Source organism: Alosa pseudoharengus, unplaced genomic scaffold, assembly GCF_046254945.1.
Source record: "Alosa pseudoharengus isolate Yale_2024_CS ecotype anadromous, Long Island Sound unplaced genomic scaffold, YU_APseudo_1.1 YU_APseudo_1.1_scf_1, whole genome shotgun sequence".
In the NCBI taxonomy this organism is placed as follows: domain Eukaryota; kingdom Metazoa; phylum Chordata; class Actinopteri; order Clupeiformes; family Clupeidae; genus Alosa; species Alosa pseudoharengus.
This window is the reverse complement of record NW_027468564.1, coordinates 13282671-13307504: the sequence shown is the minus strand read 5'-3', so window position 1 is coordinate 13307504 and position 24834 is coordinate 13282671. Positions and strand designations below refer to the sequence as shown.

The following is a 24834-nucleotide window of genomic DNA, read 5'->3' as shown; positions in this document are numbered from 1 at the left end:
AAGGATTATTGGTGCTTCACTCCCCTCCCTGAAGGACATTTACACCACCCACCTCACCCGCAAGGCGACCAAAATTGTGAGTGATGCAAGTCACCCCGCTCACAATCTGTTTGATCTACTGCCCTCTGGGAAGAGGTACAGAAGCCTGCGCTCCCGCACTACCAGACTCACCAACAGCTTCATACACCAAGCTGTTAGGATGCTGAACTCTCTCCCTCCTCTCCCCCCTCAGCTACATAACATCCTGGACATTGGACCCACAATGGCCGCCTGCACTACTCCACTTGCACACTTGTACACTTTGCACACTTTGCAACTTGTTGTTGTTGTCCTGAAAACACAACACTTCTGCTGCTCTTACATAACTTGTACCACTATGCCACTTTCTTTCTTACTTAGGGGTCATTCCGTGTCAAATCACCCAGTGGCTGGCAGGTCACCCTCTCCCAAAAAATCTGAAAAAACTCACAGGTGTTTGTAGACCAAACCTATGCATAAATCTTAAATAGTATATCTGTATCACTAATGGTTCCAAAACTACAGCCCTTTGAAGTTTCAAGTCATTTTAAGCATCGTGGTGAACAATCCTTTTTGTTCAACTTCCAACATTATTGGCTCTTTTGGTATTTCACACACATTAGTGAAACTATGTGAATAGAAGTACATTTTCCTGTTGAATTTAACAATCCAATCAAATCAGGTGTATCTTGTGTAATTCCCCCCTGAAAATGGCTATAAATTCATTATGTGAAAAAACATCACCACCTTTGAGGGCTTCTCATTCAAAAAGTATGTGACACAAATTCATCAGATTTTTTTCCCACTCATGTATGGATTATAAGGTCATGTCCATGCATTAACTTTGGTTGTTAACATTATCACATTGTCAGAGCATTTTTATTAAATTGGGCTTGATTTTCAAAAAGCCCGTTTTCATCTTCTCATTTCACCACGTGGACAGTTAACAGGATTTTTTTAAATTTTACCATATATCATTCTGTATGTGAGGATCATCTGCCCAAAATTTGGGCTTGTTGCTGAGTTTCTTCATTGAGATAAGATTTTTTACAAATATTGTCTATAAATCCACTGAATTTGTACTTTATCTGCAGTACCACATTGCACCACATGTGGTGCTCTTTTAATACAATGGAAGTCAATGGAAGAGTAAGAGAGTCACTTGTTTGCTGCACATATCCAATCTAAACACACAGTTTATGGTTCATATGGTTCAAGTAAAAAGGGGTTTCTAAAATTCTGTACATTGTCAGATGCATACAATACTAACGATTTATCATCTTTTTACAAATGCTTCTTGGATCCACGAGTCCTCAAACCTTGTTATGAATACTTGTGATGAAAACACACATGGTCATCTTCATCAAGTGAAATACCTTGATGAACTGAATTTTAGAAACCCATTGTTTCTTGAATATGTTCCTTTATGTCATTCATTTTCCAACTTCTTTCCCAGATCACATGGAGACGAAGCACTGATCTCCATATTGATGCTCTTTGTCTATGTATCAAAGAGGACTGCATCCCATGCATTTGACGATGGATATAGACTTTGCCTAACCAGTTGGCTAGTAATTATTAAAGTACTCACATAGGCACTGATAGGTTAAAGCTGGTGTAGAAAACTCATTACAAAGATGGTAATTATGCTAAATCCTCTTGCTGCATGTATGATGACCAGTCAGTCTTATGTGTGTATAATTTACTTGATCAGTTTATTTTCTCTAGATAAGATTTATGTATGAGTAGTATGTTGTTCATGTTGCAATAATTATTTGGACCAATTCAACTATGAACCATAAACTGTGTGTTTAGATTGGATATGTGCAGCAAACAAGTGACTCTCTTACGGCTCCCACACACAGCTGCGTTCCGTCAACGCATGCCAGTGGGTGTTCCCGACGGTAGCTATGCAAATGACTTGAAGTAAAACCGTAATGTGATTGGTTGGTGCCGTCCGTAGATTGGCTTGATTGGCCGGTGCCGTCTGTCGGTGCAGCAACAGCTGAACTCCTCAACGCGAGCGGCGGGAGAAACGCGGCGCGACGGACCCACAATTCAGTTTGGCAACGGATCACGTGAGCCCATTTAAAGTGAATGGGATGCGTCTCCAGCAACGCGATGCACGCAGCTGTGTGTGGGAGCCGTTACTCTTCCATTGACTTCCATTGTATTAAAAGAGCACCACATGTGGTGCAAAGTGGTACTGCAGATCCAGTACAAATTCAGTTGATTTATAGACAATATTTAAAAAAAATCTTATCTCAATGAAGAAACTCAGCAACAAGCCCAAATTTTGGGCAGATGATCCTCACATACAGAATGATATATGGTAAATTTAAAAAAAATCCTGTTAACTGTCTACGTGGTGAAATGAGAAGATGAAAACAGGCTTTTTGAAAATCAGGCCCAATTTTAAAAAAATGCTCTGAAAATATGAAAATGATAACAACCAAAGTTAATGCATGGACAGGACCGTATAATACATATATGTGTAGGAAAAAAATCTGATGAATTTGTGTCACATACTTTCTGAATGAGAAGCCCTCAAAAGTGATGATGTCTTTTAACATTATGAATTTATAGCCATTTTCAGAGCTTTGCAGAGGGGAAAGTACACAAGATACGTCTGATCCGATTGGATTTTTTAATTCAACAGGAAAATGTACTTCTATTCACATAGTTTCACTAATGTGTGTGAAATACCAAAAGAGCCAATAATGCTGGAAGTTGAACAAAAAGGATTGTTCACCACAATGCTTAAAATGACTTGAAGTTTCAAAGGGCTGTAGTTTTGCAACGATTAGTTATCCAGATATACTATTTAAGATCTATGCATGGATTTGGTCTACAAACACCTGTAATTTTTTTCAGATTTTTTCGGAGAGGGTCACCTGCCAAATTGTGCTGAAATTGGGTGATTTCACACGGAATGACTCTTAGGTCAAACAGAACTAACTCAGCCTTTTATTGGCCTGACTTTGCACTAGTATTTTATTGACTGTCTATGCACAATTTCAACCAACTTTTGCTGCTCTTATTTTTTCCATTATATGTGCCCTCTTATTTACTTATTTTTTTGTTTACTTGAATGTTATGTTTGTCTGTGGACTTAAATTGGTAAAATATGTCTTGTCTTCACCGTGGGATAGTGAGAAACGTAATTTCGATCTCTTTGTATGTCTGGAACATGTGAAGAAATTGACAATAAAGCTGACTTTGACTTTGACTAAAGTGCTTTGGAGGAAATAATTGATTTCCTGTTTGTTGAAGTCATTGAGGATCACCACTGTTACTGTAGGTGGAGTAATATAGCTGTGTGTACTGCTTGCTTGCGTGTGTACAACAATGTGTGTGTGTGTGTGTGTGTGTGTTACCTGTAATGCTTGTGTGATGCATTGGGTAGCCTTCTCCAGGTTGACGCAAACTCTCTTGTGACTCTGGTCAATCTCATGCATCTATACATGCGCGCGCACACACACACACACACACACATACATCACAAACAAATGCAATGCATGATATTGGCGAGAGAGGTAGTGCTTACTTCTGAAATGTTAGTCGTGTCTTCCAACCTACCTTCTCGGAGTGGACCGCTCTCCGGAGATTCTCGCTACCGGTGGGCCTATGTTGTGACTGTAAACTGCGCCAGGAGCGTGTGACAAAGCTCCTAGGCTCCATTTCTGATCGTTTTGAACTGTGTTAACTCGCTAGATGTGTTGAATACTAATTTCACAATGAAAAATATCACCAGAAGGCAACTTTGACTGACAGCTAATCGTAACAAACTAAACAAAAAGTGTAATAAGAGAAAATGTATTGTCTTTCTGTTGCAACAACAATTCAGACTACAGTATAGGTTACCCAGACTACAGGCTACTACTGCTCCACTAACTAAACTGCTGTGAAGCTGTAAAGCTACCTCTAACGTGACTGCTTACAGATTGTCGTCAAAATGTGCTCTCATAAGAACCGCATCGTTATCTTAAACAGGCTAATGTTGTCACTCTAAGATCTGGAAGGGCAAATCCGGAGAACAACAGGACAACCGTAGATTAAGGTTACAGAGACTGCCAGGTCCGCTGGTACGGCTAATGCTATGAGAGTATTAAAATACGGGATATTTTACGGGAAAATATTGCAACGGGAAGACAACGGGGAAAAAAGTTAGAATACGGGAGAAACCTGGAAGAAAACGCGAGGGTTGGAGGTATGGTTGCAGGTATGTAGAAGTGTAGCTATCTCAGTCCGGTTTAACCATTAAGGCTTCTGTAGATTCAGGTCTCAAGCAACCGTCCAAATGCCCTCCATCGTGCCGGATTAAAAAAATATATATATGACGACACGTGCATGAACTGCACGAAGGTTAATTCATGTGCAGTTCTTTATACTGTGTAATTGATAACAATCATGTGTAGGTTATTTAGGCTACTGTCTCCCAAAGAGGGGCTAGCAACAACTCAGCGCGACTAGATCGTTGTTGTTCAAGGAAGTCGAACGCCGGAAATAGGAATACATTGTCTTCAAAGTAAAGGTTGTGCGTTTTAAAAAGTTAAAGAATTTTAGAAAATGTATGCACTAGTAGTCTTGCCATTTTTTTGTGTTATTATTAAATGTGTGTTCCTTCTATGCCGGTTATTCTGTCACGATTGTATCGCCCCTTAATCATGACTGTATCACCCCTGAAGACTTTTCTTTTGCCAATTTTTTTCCATAAATAGACGACGAAGAAGAGACAAAAAGAATTGCAAGAAATAAGGACGGAAAGTAATATCATCGCCACCTACTGGTTGCTGGTAGAGTTTAGCTGAGTCAGATTGTCTTATTCTATTATTCTTATTATATTATACTCTTATATTCTCGAAACTCTAGGTATGGTGAAGGGTAAGTGACGATTGGCATGGGGTACTTTACATAAGATCCTCTCTCAATGCAAATCATGTCTCTGAGCCTGCTGGTGCGACTCCTAAGGCTCCCGTAACATCTCCCGGACGGGAGGATGGTGAACAGCCCATGACTGGGGTGTACTGTGTGTGGTCCTTGATGATATTGCGTGCACGACGCAGACACCGTGAGTGATGAAGGTCAGTGATGACCGAGAGTGATCATGTGCCAATTATTTTTTTGAGCACTTTTCACCACTCTGGGGCAGCCATGGCCTACAGGTTAGCGCTTCGGACTTGTAACCGGAGGGTTGCCGGTTCGAAACCCCGACCAATAGGCACAGTTGAAGTGCCTTTGAGCAAGGCACCAAACCCCTCACTGCTCCCCGAGCGCCGCTGTTGTTGCAGGCAGCTCACTGCGCCAGGATTAGTGTGCTTCACATCACTGTGTGTTCACTGTGTGCTGAGTGTGTTTTAACTAATTCACAGATTGGGATAAATGCAGAAACCAAATTTCCTTCACGGGATCAAAGGAGTATATATAAACCCTTTCAAGAGAGTTCCATTATCAGCATCATAGTTGGCCCCACAAGGCTTCCGTTTTAACATACCATATGTTATCTTAATGCAGAGGAAGTAGATTGGGAACCAAATAGAACGTTCAAGCATTGTTTTTGTTTTTATTGTTGAAAGGGTCTATACTTATACTTATCCACTCTCTGTAGGGCTTTCCTGTCGGCGATTGTGCAGTTCCCATGCATTCCACACCGTGGAGCAGCTGGTGAGGATGCTGTCGACGGAGCAGCAATAGCAGCTGCGGAGGATCTGAGGGGAGAGTCCAGATGTTTTACAGCCACAGCCACGCAGAGACCAAGAGAAGCCAAAGAATGAGAACTAAGAACTAAGAACCTGCAGACAAGAACATAATGAACCAAAGCCAAAAGAATGCTGTCAGCACCCAATTGTACACACACACACACGCACACATTTTTATTTGCACACAAATACATTACAGAAAACCACACACAATCACATGCATACAAACACATTGTTTGGTTTGTGCATGCTTGCACACATAGCGTAGGTGTATTTTGATAGTGAGCTCTTTGTGTGGGTAAAGTTGCATTAATCTGTTTTCAAAACATCTTGCTTCCTCATTCTGCCCCCATCACACACACACGCTGCTTTCACTTGCAACTAGTGGGGAACAAAACAGAGGTGATTGGTCTGGAGTAATCCTTGGCTCTGACATCATGCATGGTTACCAAGACAGCCTTCTTTCACCAAAGAAACAAAGTATATGCCCGTTTTTTAAAAAAAAAATTAAGAATGGGACATACAGGATTGAATTCAACACTTAAACTGGTAGTGAAAGGTAATGGCCTATGCACAGAATGCCACACAGGAAGATGTGGATCATGTTTTATTTAGATGAAGGAGGTGTAATATTCACATATAATATAATACGATTTAAGTTAAAAGCATTACCTATGTGAGATTCTGTTGGCCAATTGATGCACGCCTTTGTTTATGGTTTACCTTTGGTTTGTAAGCTGCGCAGCATGCTCAGTGGGTGATTACAGTGAATGGGGAGCCGAGACACGTTTAACATGTTGCTCCAGGTTGAATGAATAAAAAAAACAAGTTTGTAGCACATCAGTGTGTTCATACATTTGATACATTCTGCATGAATCAAGACAGGAGGTAGCCTATAGGCTACAGTGAGATGGCAAGAAATGGACAATAACATTGATGATATTCTTGGAGAACAAGTAATGCATTAGAACCTTATTTACTTTCCTGAAAGACACTGAACTGAGTTAATGAGAATAATTTGCTATTTTTGTTTGTTTGTTTTGGTATTATTTATTATTTTTCAATGTATTTTACACCCTCTTGATTGACTATAGGCAAAGGTTTCTGCAACGCTCTATACACTCCTGTACTGTAGGTGGCGGTATGAAACAATTGAACAATGACCTAAAAAGAAGCAGAAGAAGAAGAGACGAAAACGAAGAAGACAAATACTTGAAAAAAGGAGAAAAGTTAGTGCCAGTGAATTTGATTAAACGTTTGCTGGCTGCACGCTGAACTTACCGAAATGTATGCGGTAATTTTACCGAAATATAGACTAAGTGTGCCTAGCATGCCGCCGCCGTCATCCATTAACGTGAGTCAAAGGTGTGTTTGTGTTCATAATGTTGTTTGCACGCGCATTTTGGCCATCGGTATTTAGAATAGAATAGGTCTTTATTGTCATTGTCACAGGTAGCCTACAACGAAATTTGAAGTGCTCTCCCGTCAGTGCAATATTCATGAGTCTTTACAAATATAATTTAAGTGCTAGTGTTACTTAAAAAGAATACATAGAAACACAGCAGCATAAACAAACATAGTCACACACCCAGTTATTGTACAGTATGAACATACATCTACAGACATGCACTTTCTGTCATTGCACTGATCCATTTCACAACAGATTCCATATTGCACCTTATTTCTTACCTGTAGCATTGAGGGTGGTTATTGCGGCTGGATAAAAGCTATGTTTGAGTCTATTTGTCCTTGCGTTAATTGATCTGTATCGTCTGCCCGAAGGCAACAGTTCAAACGGAGTGACTGGGATGTTCCGCTTTTTTCTGAGACAACGGGAACTGTGTAGTTCTTCCAGTGTCGAGAGAGGGCAGCCGTCAATCTTTTGGTGACCCTCTGGAGCGCTTTCCTCTTAGCCGCTGTGCAGCTGGTGCACCGACCATATGCTCATGCAGTATGTTAGTATGATCTCAATGGAGGCACGGCCGGCCAAAGGACCCCAGCAGTACTGTATGCTAGTATGCTCTCAATGGAGGAGTTATCGTTAGGTAAAGCCTGCTTTGCTCCTCTCAATGGAGGCTCGGCCAAAGGACCCCAGGAGTATGTTCGTATGCTCTCAATGGGGCAGCCTACTGGTAAGCGCTTCGGACTTGTTACCGGAAGGATGCCGGTTCGAACCCCGACTAGTTGGCACGGCTGAAGTGCCCTTGAGCAAGGCACCTAACCCCTCACTGCTCCCCGAGCGCCGCTGTTGTTGCAGGCAGCTCACTGCGCCGGGATTAGTGTGTGCTTCACCTCACTGTGTGCTAAGTGTGTTTCACTAATTCACGGATTGGGATAAATGCAGAGACCAAATTTCCCTCACAGGATCAAAAGACTCTATATACTTATACTTATACTTATGGAGGCACGGCCAAAGGCTACTTGGTCACAGATTTCCAAAGCAATGCATGGCTGACATGGGTGTCAGACATTGGACCAAATGTCTGCCTGCTAAACTTTAAAACTAATCATATACAAATGTAATATTCCAAGGGATTTCTACTGTTTATGTAGGTCTGATATTCATGGGTTATATGTAGGTCTGGTATTCATGGGTTTCTATATGTAGGTCTGGTATTCATGGGTTTCTATATGTAGGTCTGGTATTCATGGGTTTCTATATGTAGGTCTGGTATTCATGGGTTTCACTAGGTCCCGTGCCGTGTATGAAGCAAGACGGCATGGTGCTTGATATATACCTGTGGCAAGGGACCTTCTGAAACCCATGTTGATAGGACCGTGTGACTTCTTATAGCCTCGTAGACTCCTCTGGGTCTGGCATCTCCAACCTTCTTTCCTCCGAGAGCTACTTTGACAAAATGGACATGGCCGTGACCTTTTATATTAGTAGTAGCATATTCACATAGCTGATCTCCACCCAAAACCGCTGAATAAGATTTGTATGCTTTTTAAAGGTTCCTTTCAACTCCTCTACCTTCTCTATTTTGATGATTGACAGCCGGTCGCTGTAATGTGTGTGGTTTCCATAGCGCTGCCACTTTGATGATTGACAGCCGGTCGCTGTAATGCATGTGGTTTCCATAGCGCTGCCAAGTCTTTTTATATTGGAAGCTCAGAGCTGAACTGCCTTTGATGATGATGATGATGATGATTGTGTGTGTGTGTGTGTGTGTGTGTGTGTGTGTGTGTGTGTGTGTGTGTGTGTGTGTGTGTGTGTGTGTGTGTGTGTGTGTGTGTGTGTGTGTGTGTGTGTGTGTGTGTGTGTGTGTGTAGATGGAAGATGGGAGTCAGCAGCAGTATGTGGAAATGACATACAAGCAAGTTTGCATTGACCTGGAGAGGGCCACTCAGTGTATAACACAAATATTACAGGTAAGAAACATACACACACACACACTCACACTCACACACACTCTCTCACACACAAATATTACAGGTAAGAAACATACACACACACACACTCACACTCACACACACTCTCTCACACACAAATATTACAGGTAAGAAACACAGACAGACAGACAGACAGACAGACACACACACTCTCTCACACACAAGTGTTACAGGTAAGAAACACACACACACTCACTCCCACACACACACACACACACACACACACACACACACACACACACACACACACACACACTGTATTATTACAGGTAAGAAGCACACTACTGAAAACTGTTTGATATTCTGTTATTTTATGCAGTTGCCCAGCTAGACTGATGACACCGGTAATAGAGTCTGTAGATGGATTCTATAGAGTGCGGAATAAGCCGGTGTCTTTTCATAGATAGATTCTATAGAGTGCGGAATAAGCCGGTGTTTTTCATAGATAGATTCTATAGAGTGCGGAATAAGCCGGTGTTTTTCATAGATAGATTCTATAGAGTGCGGAATAAGCCGGTGTCTTTTCATAGAGTCTGTAGATAGATTCTATAGAGTGCGGAATAAGCCGGTGTCTTTTCATAGAGTCCAGGGTTTCCCGCAGCACTTTGCAGTCAAGGCGGCTGCCTTGGCAAAACAAGCTTGCCGCCTTAACTACATCGTCAAAAAATAAAAAAAACGTGTTACTCTGTCCTGTTTTCTCCCTTCTCCCCATTCCAAACCGTGACCAACGCCAATCTCCCTTCTCCTAACCATTAAAAAAATAAGAAGAAACGTGTCATGAATCGAAAAATAATCAGATTTTATAATTTTAACATATGTGATATGCCTCCTAATCAGAGCTAGTGAGCGGAGCTCAGCGGTGCAAATATCTCGCTCCTCGCTCTCAAGAATCAGTCAAATCGCGAACAGCCACAGCTCCGTTTCATTGACAGGTGTGATGAAATGCGTTCATGTTCCACTTTTTATGTCATAAACGTTGCAGGCCTATGGAAAGGTTTTGTGGTAGGATTGTCCAATGATCAAGTTGTTTCAATTTGTGTTTTAATTTATGCGACGCACCGATGCTGGGTTCATCCGTTTGGCGCACTTCAGTGAGTAAAGATTCATTTTGGAATCTAAGAGGAAACATGAGCAAAGAAAAGCGTGAGCAATTTGAATATGCTTCATATCAAGTAGAGGGCTGAAGTAAAACTTTGCTGCCTGTATTCTTTTGCCAATTAATCCCGACCGATCCCTTTAGTTTTAGGCTTATGTGTATTAACGTTGCCAAGCTTGTTTGTTGTTGCACTATCAATGTTGCAGTCTTTTAAAATAAATGTTCTGAGTGAAATATATTGCCGTTGCTCTTAGTTCTTTGGGACCGGGGAGCGAAATTGACCTGACGTGAATTTGACCGGAGGAGCGGCCGAGTAAACAGCCACCTGCTCTCAGCACAGTGTTGACTTGCGCGTCTAACTGGACGCGCAAGACTGACAATAGACGGGCCTAGGCCCGTCCAGGCCCATCCGTGCCTACGCGTATGCTTTCTAAATTATTTAGCTAACTCCATCCCCATCAACAAACTTAGGCTATATGGCCAATATCTTTGAAATTTAACGGTCTTGGTTTTATTAAGAAGACAGTTGGGCATGCCTCAGACTCGTGGTGTGAGCGGTATCTGAGCGGAACAGAGCGGCCACTCCGGCCTCTAAATTAAAAAGCGCTCCGTGCTCAAATTCCATACATTATCCATAATAATCTAAACTTCATTCACTTCATTCGTTTGTGTATAGATCAGGACAGACTTGCGGAACAGGCTGCAGGGAAACAGACTGACAGCCTGCATGAAGATAAGCATTAGCACAAGCACAAGCATAGTAAAACAGTGAAATTACCAAAGGGCCCTTGAAATGATCTTTTTAAAGCCAAGGAGAATGGCTTGTAGCATGCTAGTTGTCAGCTCTGCCATAAGTAGTGACTGATGATCACATTTGCACATTTTGTTGTTTTGCACTTTCTTTTGCACTTGTTCTATAGTTTGTAATTAGTCTTTGTTAAAATTGCACAAATTTCACAAATATTTTGAAATATTTGTATACTGTTGTATAGGATTTGGTGTTATTACTTTGTTAACTGTTATTTTGAGAAGCTGGTTATTTATTTAATATGTAGTGTTTAATAAATAATTGTTAAATGTACAGAGTCTGTAGTGTATCGCACAAACAAGACGCCAGCACCCCTGGTCGGACCGACACCATAACCCCCCACCCCGGTTGGACGGTAACCGATACCATATTTAGAGTTCTCGTTTTTACAGAGCCTTTTCTATATATTTCTCTATTTTATATTTCTAAATGGGTCATCTCCTGAGAGCTCAGAAATGGCCTTTTCTATATATTTCTCTATTTTATATTTCTAAATGGGTCTCATTCTCATCAGTTCTACTGTAGGCCTCATGTGCTGAGTTTCAATCTTTTGAATTATTGAAAATTAACAGGTCTGTGATAAAGTCTTTGAAGTGTTTGACTATGTTAATGTGTGTGTGTGTGTGTGTGTGTGTGTGTGTGTGTGTGTGTGTGTGTGTGTGTGTGTGTGTGTGTGTGTGTGTGTGTGTGTGTGTGTGTGTGTGTGTGTGTGTGTGTGTGTGTGTGTGTGTGTGTGTGTGTGTGAGTGAGTGTCTCTCAGAGTGAAGTGGAGTCAAACAAGCAGCTGAAATTGAAGATCGATCAACTTCAGAACGGCTTGGAGGAAAAGGACAAATTACTGACACAGGCCAACCAGGTGTGTGTGTGTGTGTGTGTGAGTGTGTGTGTGTGTGTGTGTGTGCATCTGAGTAATAATGCAACTCACTTTAAATTCCTCAGAGAATATAAATAAGTCTTTTATTTACATGGCACATGTTTCATACATTCCTCAAAGAATATAAATAAGTCTTTTATTTACATGGCACATGTTTCATACATAAAGTGCACAGATACCAAGACATCAAATAAATTTACAATTAGAAAAAGTGTGCATGTGTGTTATTGGAGGTTGCTATACATTTGGCATATTTGTTTGTCGTGTGTGTGTGTGTGTGTGTGTGTGTGTGTGTGTGTTTGTGAATGTAAGTGGAATTAAATGTTTTTATTCAAGGTGTGTGTGTGTGTGTGTTGTGTGTGTGTGCGCTTATACAGACTGTCACATACCTGAGGAATGAACTGCATCAGCGACTGCAGAGTACCAACAGGTAAATGCATGACAAATGTGACAGACAGACAGACAGACAGACAGACATATATATACATAGACACACACTGCAGATTACATACAGGTACTTACATACATGTTAATCCACAGGACCACACACACACACACACACACACTACAGAGTACATACACATACATGTTAATCCCTCCGGACACCCGGACACACAGACACACACATACTCAGTGGAACACCCTACAGATCAAGGGTTGTATTGTGCCAAAGAAGTCTGATGTCACCTTTAACCTCTTTAACCTCTGACCCCTATAGTGCATCCCAGGAAGTGAAGGGAGGGTATGATGGTGAACTTAAAACTGAGGTACACACACACACACACACACACACACACACACACACAAAAACCCATTGACACATGATGTCTGATAGTCAGAGTGTGATGGTGTTCTCTCGTCTTATGAAGGTTAAAGAAGAAGCTGATAATGATGGATATGGGGACTCCAGTGGAGCTGAACTGATACAGGTACCGTACGCTAATGCTAATTAAACTAGCGTACTGTAAGTCTGATGTGATTTTAGTTTAGCATTTATCAACATTACTGATACAGGTATTGTACGCTAATGCTAATTAAACTAGCGTACTGTAAGTCTGATGTGATTTTAGTTTAGCATTTATCAACATTACTGATACAGGTATTGTAAGATAATGCTAATTAAACTAGCGTAGTATGATATGATTTTAGTTTAGCATAATATTGACATTTAGCCTGAAGAGCCAGACCCACATTAAAATGTAGGGTCTGGGCACTCACCGTTCGCAGTGCTCAGTCCGAGGGGCGGGATAATCGGTTGTCTTTCAAATTCCCTCTGCACGCAATAGGACAGCTCTATGAGTCCCATGCGTTTCCTACCAGCGGAGCTAGTTGGCTAGTTCAAACTTTTGCCAACTTAATAAAAGCTTAACTCGCGTCACACTGTTCGCCAACAGCAACATTATCTTATTTGTTTTCAAGTAGCAGGGAATTCAAGCCAAACTGATGCAACTCTGCCATCCTTCATTATGTTAAGCCCGCCTAACGACTCTATACACGATTTGTTTGGCCTGATAGAAGTTTAATTTTTCGAGCTCACAAGCCAGTGGAGAGGTGCTAGATTAGCCTAGAAATCTAGACGCACCCTAGCGGGGGTGCGTCTAGATTTCTAGGCTAATTGACATTACCAATTACTGAAAATTTTGACTTGACAAGCTGATGTTAATTAAGCTGCTAACTGACAAGCTAATTCTAATGAATCTGCTAATAAAACTGCTAATCTGCTAACTAAAATAACTAGCTAATGCTAATCTGCTAAGGAGTCCTCTGGTGTTGTTTGGCATGTCACGCAGACTGTGCTGGTGTCATCGGATGGGCAGAGGCTGCTGCTGCCCCCTATCTCTGGAGATGGGGATGACATGTACAGTCAGTCTGGTAAGCTGGGGCAGAGAACACTCACTAACACACACACTCACACACACTCACACTCACACACACACACACACACACTCACTCACATTCACACACACTCACTCAGTCAGTCTGGTAAGCTGGGGGAGAGAACACTCACTCACACTCACTAACACACTCACACACACACTCACACACACTCACTCACTCACTCAGTCGCTCACACACTCATACAGTCACTCACACTCACTAACACACTAACACACTCACTCACTCACACACTCAATCACTCATTTAGTCACTCACTCCCTCCCTCACTCACACTCACTAACACACTCACTCACTCGCTCACTCACTCATACAGTCACTCACACTCAATAACTCACTTACAGTCACACACTCACTCACTCACTCACAGTCACACTCAGTCATATTCACTCACTCACACACTCACTCACTCACAGTCACACACTCACTCTCTCACATACTCACTGCGTTATATGTGTACTTCAGTATCCCGATTATGATTGTGTGTGTGTGTGTGTGTGTGTGTGTCTCTGGTACAAAAGGAAAAGGGTCCTCCAGTCAGTCACCAGCCCCCCCCTCCTCAAGGAGGAAGTTCCCCTGCCCTGTGTGTGGAAAAAGCTTCCGCTTCCGATACGACCTCAACATGCACCACAAGCGCCTTCACACGTGTCACAAGCAACCATCTGCTTCGTCTTCACCAGCTGTTCACACAGGTATTCACCAGCTGTTCACACAGCTATTCACACAGCTATTCACCAGCTGTTCATACAGGTATTCTCCAGGTGTACCTCATTTTCAACTGTTGTTTCTCAAAATGTGGGGTCACAATTAGCATGGCAGATTTGCTGGCCCTGACTTAAAGCATCACTTCTAAAGCTAGCTGCCATTTATGGGTATAGTGCTAAAGCATCACTTCTAAAGCTAGCTGCCATTTATGGGTATAGTGCTAAAGCATCACTTCTAAAGCTAGCTGCCATTTATGGGTATAGTGCACTTTTAACTTGTTTTAAGCTGAAGAATCACTTCTAAAGCTAGCTGCCATTTATGGGTATAGTGCACTTTTAACTTGTTTTAATTCTTGTATTTGTGTCTTTATGTATGCGTGCATTGTTTGTGTGTGTGTGTGTGTGTGTGTGTGTGTGTGTGTGTGTGTGTGTGTGTGTGAGAAAGCATCCTCGACCCCAGAGCGACTGTATGCCTGTGCTTACTGCCCCAAGCGCTACGTGAGCCCTGGCAATCTCCGCTCACACGAGCGCTCCCACGCGAGCTCAAAGTCGCACGCCTGCCCCAAGTGCCGCCGCACCTTCCTCTACAAGAAGCAGCTGGCGGCCCACTTACACACACACGTCCACGACAGCGACCCCGTCCGCCCGAGGCCACGGCGCGCTCGACCACCCTCCGCCTACTTCGCGTCGCGCCGAGCCGCAGAGGCGCTTACCAGAAGGTTCCCTTTTATTTATGTTTCATATAATTACGACTATTGGTTCCCTTTTATTTATGTTTTATATAATTACGACTATTGGTTCCCTTTTATTTATGTTTTATATAATTACGACTATTGGTTCAATGTGGGTTATTTGTATTATTTATGTTTTATATAATTATGACTATTGGTTCAATGTGGGTTATTTGTATTATTTGTCTTTGTAGTTAGTCATTGCTCTTTGGTCAGTTTGAATTAATTCAAATCAATCAAACCACACAAAGTTCATCGTCAGCAAAAAACAAACAAACAGACAAAACAGAATGAATCAATTATGAATTAATTTGACTCACTCACTTACTTCCTTTCTAAGGTTCCAGTGCCTCATGTGTGTACATGTGCTTTATGATTACTTCCTTTCTAAGGTTCCAGTGCTTCATGTGTGTACATGTGCTTTATGATTACTTCCTTTCTAAGGTTCCAGTGCTTTATGATCACTTCCTTTCTAAGGTTCCAGTGCTTTATGATCACTTCCTTTCTAAGGTTCCAGTGCCTCATGTGTGTACATGTGCTTTATGATTACTTCCTTTCTAAGGTTCCAGTGCTTCATGTGTGTACATGTGCTTTATGATTACTTCCTTTCTAAGGTTCCAGTGCTTTATGATCACTTCCTTTCTAAGGTTCCAGTGCTTTATGATCACTTCCTTTCTAAGGTTCCAGTGCTTTATGATTACTTCCTTTCTAAGGTTCCAGTGCTTCATGTGTGTACATGTGCTTTATGATTACTTCCTTTCTAAGGTTCCAGTGCTTTATGATTACTTCCTTTCTAAGGTTCCAGTGCTTCATGTGTGTACATGTGCTTTATGATTACTTCCTTTCTAAGGTTCCAGTGCTTTATGATCACTTCCTTTCTAAGGTTCCAGTGCTTTATGATCACTTCCTTTCTAAGGTTCCAGTGCTTCATGTGTGTACATGTGCTTTATGATTACTTCCTTTCTAAGGTTCCAGTGCTTTATGATCACTTCCTTTCTAAGGTTCCAGTGCTTCATGTGTGTACATGTGCTTTATGATTACTTCCTTTCTAAGGTTCCAGTGCTTTATGATCACTTCCTTTCTAAGGTTCCAGTGCTTTATGATTACTTCCTTTCTAAGGTTCCAGTGCTTTATGATTACTTCCTTTCTAAGGTTCCAGTGCTTTATGATCACTTCCTTTCTAAGGTTCCAGTGCTTTATGATCACTTCCTTTCTAAGGTTCCAGTGCTTCATGATTACTTCCTTTCTAAGGTTCCAGTGCTTTATGATTACTTCCTTTCTAAGGTTCCAGTGCTTCATGTGTGTACATGTGCTTTATGATTACTTCCTTTCTAAGGTTCCAGTGCTTTATGATTACTTCCTTTCTAAGGTTCCAGTGCTTCATGTGTGTACATGTGCTTTATGATTACTTCCTTTCTAAGGTTCCAGTGCTTTATGATCACTTCCTTTCTAAGGTTCCAGTGCTTTATGATCACTTCCTTTCTAAGGTTCCAGTGCTTCATGTGTGTACATGTGCTTTATGATTACTTCCTTTCTAAGGTTCCAGTGCTTTATGATCACTTCCTTTCTAAGGTTCCAGTGCTTCATGTGTGTACATGTGCTTTATGATTACTTCTAAGGTTCCAGTGCTTTATGATCACTTCCTTTCTAAGGTTCCAGTGCTTTATGATCACTTCCTTTCTAAGGTTCCAGTGCTTTATGATTACTTCCTTTCTAAGGTTCCAGTGCTTCATGTGTGTACATGTGCTTTATGATTACTTCCTTTCTAAGGTTCCAGTGCTTTATGATTACTTCCTTTCTAAGGTTCCAGTGCTTTATGATTACTTCCTTTCTAAGGTTCCAGTGCTTTATGATTACTTCCTTTCTAAGGTTCCAGTGCTTTATGATTACTTCCTTTCTAAGGTTCCAGTGCTTCATGTGTGTACATGTGCTTTATGATTACTTCCTTTCTAAGGTTCCAGTGCTTTATGATTACTTCCTTTCTAAGGTTCCAGTGCTTCATGTGTGTACATGTGCTTTATGATTACTTCCTTTCTAAGGTTCCAGTGCTTTATGATCACTTCCTTTCTAAGGTTCCAGTGCTTTATGATTACTTCCTTTCTAAGGTTCCAGTGCTTTATGATTACTTCCTTTCTAAGGTTCCAGTGCTTTATGATCACTTCCTTTCTAAGGTTCCAGTGCTTTATGATCACTTCCTTTCTAAGGTTCCAGTGCTTTATGATTACTTCCTTTCTAAGGTTCCAGTGCTTCATGTGTGCACATGTGCTTTATGATTACTTCCTTTCTAAGGTTCCAGTGCTTTATGATTACTTCCTTTCTAAGGTTCCAGTGCTTCATGTGTGTACATGTGCTTTATGATTACTTCCTTTCTAAGGTTCCAGTGCTTTATGATCACTTCCTTTCTAAGGTTCCAGTGCTTTATGATCACTTCCTTTCTAAGGTTCCAGTGCTTCATGTGTGTACATGTGCTTTATGATTACTTCCTTTCTAAGGTTCCAGTGCTTTATGATCACTTCCTTTCTAAGGTTCCAGTGCTTCATGTGTGTACATGTGCTTTATGATTACTTCCTTTCTAAGGTTCCAGTGCTTTATGATCACTTCCTTTCTAAGGTTCCAGTGCTTTATGATTACTTCCTTTCTAAGGTTCCAGTGCTTTATGATTACTTCCTTTCTAAGGTTCCAGTGCTTCCTGTGCCCGAGGGCCTTCACGGACAGGCTGCAACTGGACACCCACAGGAGGCAGCGGCACAACTCCACGATGATGGCGCCGGTGAAGGCCAAGAGGACGTCGTCGTACTGCTGTGGCTTGTGCCAGGAGAGGTTCGCCTCCAGCTGTCGCCGAGCGGAGCATGAGCGCACGGCGCACGGCGAGGAGGAGTCCGAGTTCGTCTGCCCGCTGACCAGCTGCGGGAGAAGGTTCCGGATGGAGGAGGCCCTGATCAGCCACGAGTGGCACGCCCACAAGCGGAAGCCGCAGAAGAGGAAGCTGTCCGCCTGCACGCTGTGCGGACACAAGTACTCGGGGCTGTTCGATCTGCTCAAACACACGCGCAGGCACACAGCAGAGAGTCAGGCAGAGAGTGGAGTGAGCGTTCACACAGGACAGGGTGGAGAGAGCAGAGGGAGCGTTCACACAGGACAGAGTGGAGAGGTCGTTCACACAGGACAGAGTGGAGAGGTCGTTCACACAGGACAGAGTGGAGGGAGCGTTCACACAGGACAGGGTGGAGAGAGTAGAGGGAGCGTTCACACAGGACAGAGTGGAGAGGTCGTTCACACAGGACAGGGTGGAGAGAGTAGAGTGAGCGTTCACACAGGACAGGGTGGAGAGAGTAGAGTGAGCGTTCACACAGGACAGGGTGGAGAGAGTAGAGGGAGCGTTCACACAGGACAGGGTGGAGAGGTCGTTCACACAGGACAGGGTGGAGAGAGTAGAGTGAGCGTTCACACAGGACAGGGTGGAGAGAGTAGAGTGAGCGTTCACACAGGACAGAGTGGAGAGAGTAGAGGGAGCGTTCACACAGGACAGAGTGGAGAGGTCGTTCACACAGGACAGAGTAGAGGGAGCGTTCACACAGGACAGGGTGGAGAGAGTAGAGGGAGCGTTCACACAGGACAGAGTGGAGAGGTCGTTCACACAGGACAGAGTGGAGAGGTCGTTCACACAGGACAGAGTAGAGGGAGCGTTCACGCAGGACAGAGTGGAATGAGCGTTCAAACAGGACAGAGTGGAGAGGTCGTTCACACAGGACAGAGTGGAGAGAGTGGAGGGAGCGTTCACACAGGACAGGGTGGAGAGGTCGTTCACACGTAGTCTTGCTCCTGACATGACAAGAGATTTCACTGTACATGCCAAACAGACAATAAACCATTTCTGTCTTAAAGGTGCTCTAAGCGATGCCAATGCGTTTTTCTGTCTTAAAGGTGCTCTAAGCGATGCCAATGCGTTTCTGTCTTAAAGGTGCTCTAAGCGATGCCAATGCGTTTTTAAAGGTGCTCTAAGCGATGCCAATGCTTTTTTTAGGCTAAAAGATTTTCACTTAGGCTACTGCAAACATCACCTAACCAACCGCTTGCTGTCTGTGTCCTGAATACACTAAAAAAAATGTGATGTCTGTGGACAGCCCAGGCTCCAAAAACGGCAACAAAAACAACCTGGGCAAACCTAGCCCATAAAAACATAACAAACTGTTCCAGCAAATCACAGACGAGATGCACATTTAAGAGAGTTTCAATTGCACGGGAGCAGCATGGGAGGGAGGGGGAGGAAGTAGCGAGCTAGCTCTCTGTTTTGTTTGAAAGTCAACAGAAGTGACGTTACCCAGCAACGCTTAGAGCACCTTTAAAGAGAACCTGGATGTTTACAACTGAGCACGTTCACACAGATGCTAGACCACATTCACTGTGCCAAGAGAATCAACAACACAACACCTGAGGGAGCTGTTCCAGAGTCAACAGAGTAAAGATCGTAATCAGTAATCACACACTCACCCACAAGTACAAACCAGTGTTTCCCATACATTGACTAATCTGTGGCGGGGCGCCACGAAATAAAAATCGGCCGGCACACATAAATATTCTATGTTTAATTTAATTTAATTTAATTTAAATTAAATATAAGATCAAATCCTTGCATTGCCATTGAGCTGCGCTTTTTACGCCCGCAGCCTTTCCTTGCCCCGCCCCGCTCTCTTTCGTAGCCTGCTGCCACTCCTCTGCATGTGCATTTAACAAAATATTCACGATTGTTGAAGGATTGTTGTTGCCACATAGAAGCATTGCATAGAAGACGTCTGGCTAAATTGCTATTAAATCCGCTTAGCATCTTGACCATGCTGCGCAAATTTGTTCAAAACTGCTGCATTGAAGTTAACTCTGCTAAGATCTTATCACAACATAGTAGGCTACGTTGAAGAGACTAAACTAAGTTAAGTTATGCAATCAAGCAGTATCTCAAAGCTAACGTTAGAATACTGTTTGGATGGCGAATTTAGCATGCTTAGCCTACTTACAGCTGCTTGTCAATTTCGTTGAAGGGCTCATTTTATTGACTCTGACACTGAATGTTTACAAAATCCCGATGTAAATGGAAAAGTGTTTTCCAAAATTCAAAAGTGCTTGTCCCAAGGAGAAGTATGAACCTTTATTTTAACTGTGGAAAACGTTATGAATTGCATCCACACATCAGCAGCCTTTAAACTGTGTTACAATTGCAATTATAAGTATATATACTTTTTTGATCCTGTGAGGGAAATTTGGTCTCTGCATTTAACCCAATCGGTGAATTAGTGAAACACAGTGAACACACAGTGAGGTGAAGCACACACTAATCCCGGCGCAGTGAGCTGCCTGCTTCAACGGCGGCGCTCGGGGAGCAGTGAGGGGTTAGGTGCCTTGCTCAAGGGCACTTCAGCCACGGCCCACTGGTCGGGGTTCGAACCGGCAACCCTCCGGTTACAAGTCCAGAGTGCTAACCAGTGGGCCACGGCTGCCCCCCCCCGTTGTCCAAGTCAGCTACCGTCACAAATTGAATCCAATTCTGTGGGAAACACTGCAAACACACACTACCAAGACCCCCCCCCACACACACACACACACACACACACACACACAAAATAAACCCTATGGAAACAACAATTGCATTGACTAATAAAGACTTGTTATGTAAATATTGGTGTATGTGAGAGAGAGAGAGGGGGGGGGGGGGGCAACTTAAAGCAACACTAAAGCACTTTTCCTGTTGCACGCACGCTATTCTGTCCAGCACTGGCTTTGGACAATCCAGTTTATCCAGCACTGGAGTTGATGAACCACTGAAATGATTTTGGAAACATTATTTTAAGGTACAAAAAACTCTTTGGTGTTGCTTTAAAGTAGGAACAACTTAATGGATTCAAAATTGCTTCAGACAAGTATATTTGATGTTTCATCCTGTACGCTAGAGGGCGGTAGGCTTATGTGCTCGACTAAATCTTACGTCTGTCGCTCAAGGCGTACGTTTACAGGAACATCCGAGCAGAGGGGCATTAAACACCAAAACAAACCACTAGAGATGCCTGTCTTCTATTCTACCGATGGCCCACGGTACTCGTGAATCTGGACTATAGTTAATATTGGCGGTTATATTTTTAAGAAGGAAAGCTGCGAGTATTGAGGTGTAAATTATGAAAGAAGAGTTTTTTTCCTCCATCACACGGGAGGTTTACGAGACTCTTTGGTTATTGCATCTTGCCGTTCTTCTTTTCTCAAACTAGAAACTGTTGGACTATTTTAAATTCAGAGGCATCAAAGCACTTAGCGAAAACAGGAGGACGACATACTTTACAGGTCTATCCCATCAGAACACACCGGAGCGCGCGGCTACGTAGGAGATTGCTTGCGCTTGACCGATGGAGAGAAGGCATCAAGGTGGGTTGTCAGGAGGAGTGACAGGAATTTGGTTGTCCTCCGCTTGTGTGAGGCTGAAGCAGTTTTTCTGTCTTTAGTCTGCAACACACACATCCACACTCTGATGTTCTTAAATGAAAAAGCTGTAGGTGTCCATTGTTTCCCAAAACGGTAGCCTATGCCGTGCTGCGCAGGCGTGCCATAACGACTTTTTAGGCCAGTTGGCCTTGATCAATCAGTAGCCTACTTGAATTAATGTTGTATTTGTTTGTTTGTTTTTTGCTGACGATGAATTTTGTGTGGTTTGATTGAAATATGCTCCATGATAGGCCTATGTGTGTTGTACACGTGTAATGCATACAGATGGATGAGATTTTAATATGGTTTGTGTGGACGTGTGTGTGTGACTACATGCATGTATGGATGATATTGAAACATGCTCTGTGTGTGTGTGACTACATGCATGTATGGATGTGTGTGTGTGTGTGTGGTGTGTCTACTTCTTTCAGAAACATTTGGATTTCAATAAGCAAACACTACATAATTCTCTCTGTAACATCAGGCACTGAATTTGTTTTTGATGTGTGTGTGTGTGTGTGTGTGTGTGTGTGTGTGTGTGTGCGTGCATGTGTGTGTGTCTACAGATGGATAAGATTGACCTGCACATGGACATAAGTTACAAGAGAGCCTGCATAGACCTGAAGAAGGCCACCCAATGCATCACTCAAGTATTACAGGTAACACACACACACACACACACACACAAGAGAAGGCCACCCAATGCATCACTCAAGTGTTACAGGTAACACACACACACACACACACACAAGAGAAGGCCACCCAATGCATCACTCAAGTGTTACAGGTAACACACACACACACACAAGAGAAGGCCACCCAATGCATCACTCAAGCATTACAGGTAACACACACACACACACACACACACAAGAGAAGGCCACCCAATGCATCACTCAAGCATTACAGGTAACACACACACACACACACAACATTCAATAATTCAACAGCATTATGAGGCACTTTATGTAGAGCTGTAGACTTGTACAGCAGACCTAGCAGCTCCACATGTGTGCCACACAGTGTGTGTGTGTGTGTGTGTGTGTGTGTTACCATTAAACTGGGAGCATACAGGGCAGGGAGCGGATATCTTTTCTTTTAACATGTTGAACACAGTAAGTTCAGTACTTCATGCATGAGACACTGTGCTTGTTGACAGGCTTTGCACTTTAAGGTAGGGCTCTGTGTGTGTGTATATATGTGTGTGCGTGTGTATGTGTGTGTTTTAATATGTTTTGTGTGTGTGTGTGTGTGTGTTAAGTTTGTTAAGTCTTGTGTTTATGTTACCATATTTCTTGTGTATCAATCAGCATGAAGTAGGTCGGAACCAGGAGCTCTGCATGTTGATTCGTCGTCTGGAAGAGAAGGAGGCGGAGACTGGGCGGAGCCTGACAGAGCAGGTGGAGTCAAATATGCAGCTAAAGCTGAAGATCGATGAACTGCAGAAACACCTGGAGGAGAAGAACAACTCACTGACACAGGCCAACCAGGTGTGTCAGTGTGTGAAAACTAGGGCTGTCACTTTTGTGAAAAAATCCTGTTCGATTTGAGATATAAGTGTTCATTGAATCGATTATAAAATCGATTTTCCATGTCTAAAGACGTTTTCATTTTCAACGGCAAATATAGGCCAATCCACGGACAACTAACAGGCATTAGGGCAAACGTAAAGAGGGCGCTTGAAGACGCACAAGCCAGCAATGCGCGTGCTGGGTTACCATGGATAGAAGCGCACATCCCTCGGGTATTGTGGTTCGAGCACTGTTGTTGGTTTTTTGGCTTTTGCCTCGACTGGCAGCCTGGCCATTTAAATCAAATGCATAGCCTAATCATGTCAATGTTGCAATAAAGCAAACTAAATAAGTCATTGACATTTATTTCGTTTTAAATCACTTGAGGAGACATAGGTTACATGATCCAGATGTTGCGTTGTCATGGACTACAGGTAGGAACTACAGCCTGTGCATTTTAAAATAGTTTTCATACACAACACAATGGGTAGGCTAATAATTGGATATAGGTCATTGCTATGCATCTGCTAAAATGTATGGTCATAGTCAGTTACCTTGTCAACCCACACATAAGGCAAATAATAGCCTAATATGACAACATTTACATTTTTCTTTTATTTACTTTTTTTAAGTCCGGTATAATACAGCCTAAACCATGTAGGCATTAAGGCATGTTTTCAAAAATGTCGGCCGCCAAATGCCATGCTAAGTGGCTGAAGCTAATCCTTCAAATCCTGACCCCCTGGAATTTTCTTTTTAGCTTTCGCAATGCCTACTGCACTTTCGGAATTCTTTATTTTCCTTTTCTGCTTGTTTGTGAGTTTTGTTACATTTATCTTTTTTATTTGTTTAATTAGTTTAAAATTAATAGTGTACATATTTGGTTAAAATCGATTCCTTATTTCAGTTTTCGAAACTTGTGTTGGTTGGTCCAATCGATTGTGCAATCGATTTTCGAACGTAAAGTGACAGCTCTAGTGTGAACGTGTGTGTGTGTGTGCGTGTGTGTGTGCGTGTGTGTGATCAGGGGCGTCACTAGACCTTATTCACTGGGGCACGTGCCTTACAGCTCCTACAAACAGTTGCGTGCGTTGTGGCTGGCCTACTGGTTAGCGCTTCGGACTTGTAACCGGAGGGTTGCCGGTTTGAAGCCCGACCAGTAGGCACAGCTGAAGTGCCCTTGAGCAAGGCACCTAACCCTCTCGCTGCTCCCCGAGCGCCGCTGTTGTTGCAGGCAGCTCACTGCGCCGGGATTAGTGTGTGCTTCACCTCACTGTGTACTGAGTGTGTTTCACTGATTCCCGGATTGGGATAAATGAGACCAAATTTTCCTCACGGGATCAAAAGAGTATATATACTTATACTTATACTTCCTGTGTGTGTGTTTGTGCGTGTGTGTGTGTGTGTGTGTGTGTGTGTGTGTTTATACAGATAGTGTCTTTCCTCAAACTTGAACTGAGGGAGCTGCAGCAACAGTTCCAGACTCAACAGAGTAAAGATCGTAATCGGTAATCACAAACACACACACACACACACACATATACATACACACACACACAGGCTCAACAGAGTAAAGATTGTAATTGATAAACACACACACACACAGACTCAACAGAGTAAAGATCGTAATCGGTAATCA

The 24834-nt window shown here is 42.6% G+C and overlaps 3 protein-coding genes across 7 annotated transcripts in view; 2 read left to right on the top strand and 1 right to left on the bottom strand.

The window, feature by feature from the left end:
- The window catches only part of LOC143121471 (uncharacterized), a 26011-nt gene extending 20899 nt beyond the window's left edge, over nucleotides 1-5112 (bottom strand). For 2 of the 3 annotated variants that reach the window (XR_012986498.1, XM_076281841.1), the window contains exons 1-2: nucleotides 3598-5111; nucleotides 3396-3476 (exon numbers count right to left, since the gene is read on the bottom strand). Coding sequence is in view for 2 of the 3 variants with exons in the window: in XM_076281841.1 (XP_076137956.1) it covers nucleotides 3396-3476; nucleotides 3598-3699 (183 nt within the window). In the remaining variant the exon portion in view is untranslated. Of the gene's footprint in view, nucleotides 1-3395; nucleotides 3477-3597 lie in introns of all 3 variants that reach the window. The other variant, XM_076281847.1, reaches the window with a different exon arrangement.
- A 1801-nt stretch (nucleotides 5113-6913) lies between these two features.
- LOC143121316 (uncharacterized) lies at nucleotides 6914-19773 on the top strand. 3 transcript variants are annotated; one of them, XM_076281676.1, is made up of 10 exons: nucleotides 6914-7071; nucleotides 8991-9089; nucleotides 11775-11870; nucleotides 12266-12318; nucleotides 12607-12655; nucleotides 12758-12817; nucleotides 13679-13760; nucleotides 14306-14476; nucleotides 14934-15207; nucleotides 17896-19772. In XM_076281676.1, exons 1-10 carry the CDS (start codon nucleotides 7003-7005, stop codon nucleotides 19031-19033), a joined length of 2091 nt encoding a protein of 696 aa, XP_076137791.1. In that variant the 5' UTR covers nucleotides 6914-7002; the 3' UTR covers nucleotides 19034-19772. The 3 variants fall into 3 exon arrangements, with proteins under 3 accessions (XP_076137791.1, XP_076137798.1, XP_076137804.1); XM_076281683.1 differs by having other exon boundaries at nucleotides 6914-7082; XM_076281689.1 differs by lacking the exons at nucleotides 6914-7071; nucleotides 8991-9089 and adding an exon at nucleotides 10802-11369 and having other exon boundaries at nucleotides 17896-19773.
- A 1171-nt stretch (nucleotides 19774-20944) lies between these two features.
- Nucleotides 20945-24834, top strand: part of LOC143136805 (uncharacterized) — a 76558-nt gene continuing 72668 nt past the window's right edge. The window contains exons 1-4 of the mRNA XM_076297483.1: nucleotides 20945-21627; nucleotides 22251-22343; nucleotides 22995-23174; nucleotides 24627-24703. Coding sequence (XP_076153598.1) covers nucleotides 22251-22343; nucleotides 22995-23174; nucleotides 24627-24703 — 350 coding nt within the window. The 5' untranslated portion in view covers nucleotides 20945-21627. The remainder of the gene's footprint in view (nucleotides 21628-22250; nucleotides 22344-22994; nucleotides 23175-24626; nucleotides 24704-24834) is intronic.

Bases quoted from the DNA above. Each gene is read 5' to 3' on its own strand.
- LOC143121316 (XM_076281676.1), top strand. From the start codon at position 7,003: ATGTATGCGGTAATTTTACCGAAATATAGACTAAGTGTGCCTAGCATG. The intron at 13,761-14,305 runs GTAAGCTGGGGC...CTGGTACAAAAG, and splicing joins TGACATGTACAGTCAGTCTG to GAAAAGGGTCCTCCAGTCAG. The intron at 14,477-14,933 runs GTATTCACCAGC...TGTGTGAGAAAG, and splicing joins TTCACCAGCTGTTCACACAG to CATCCTCGACCCCAGAGCGA.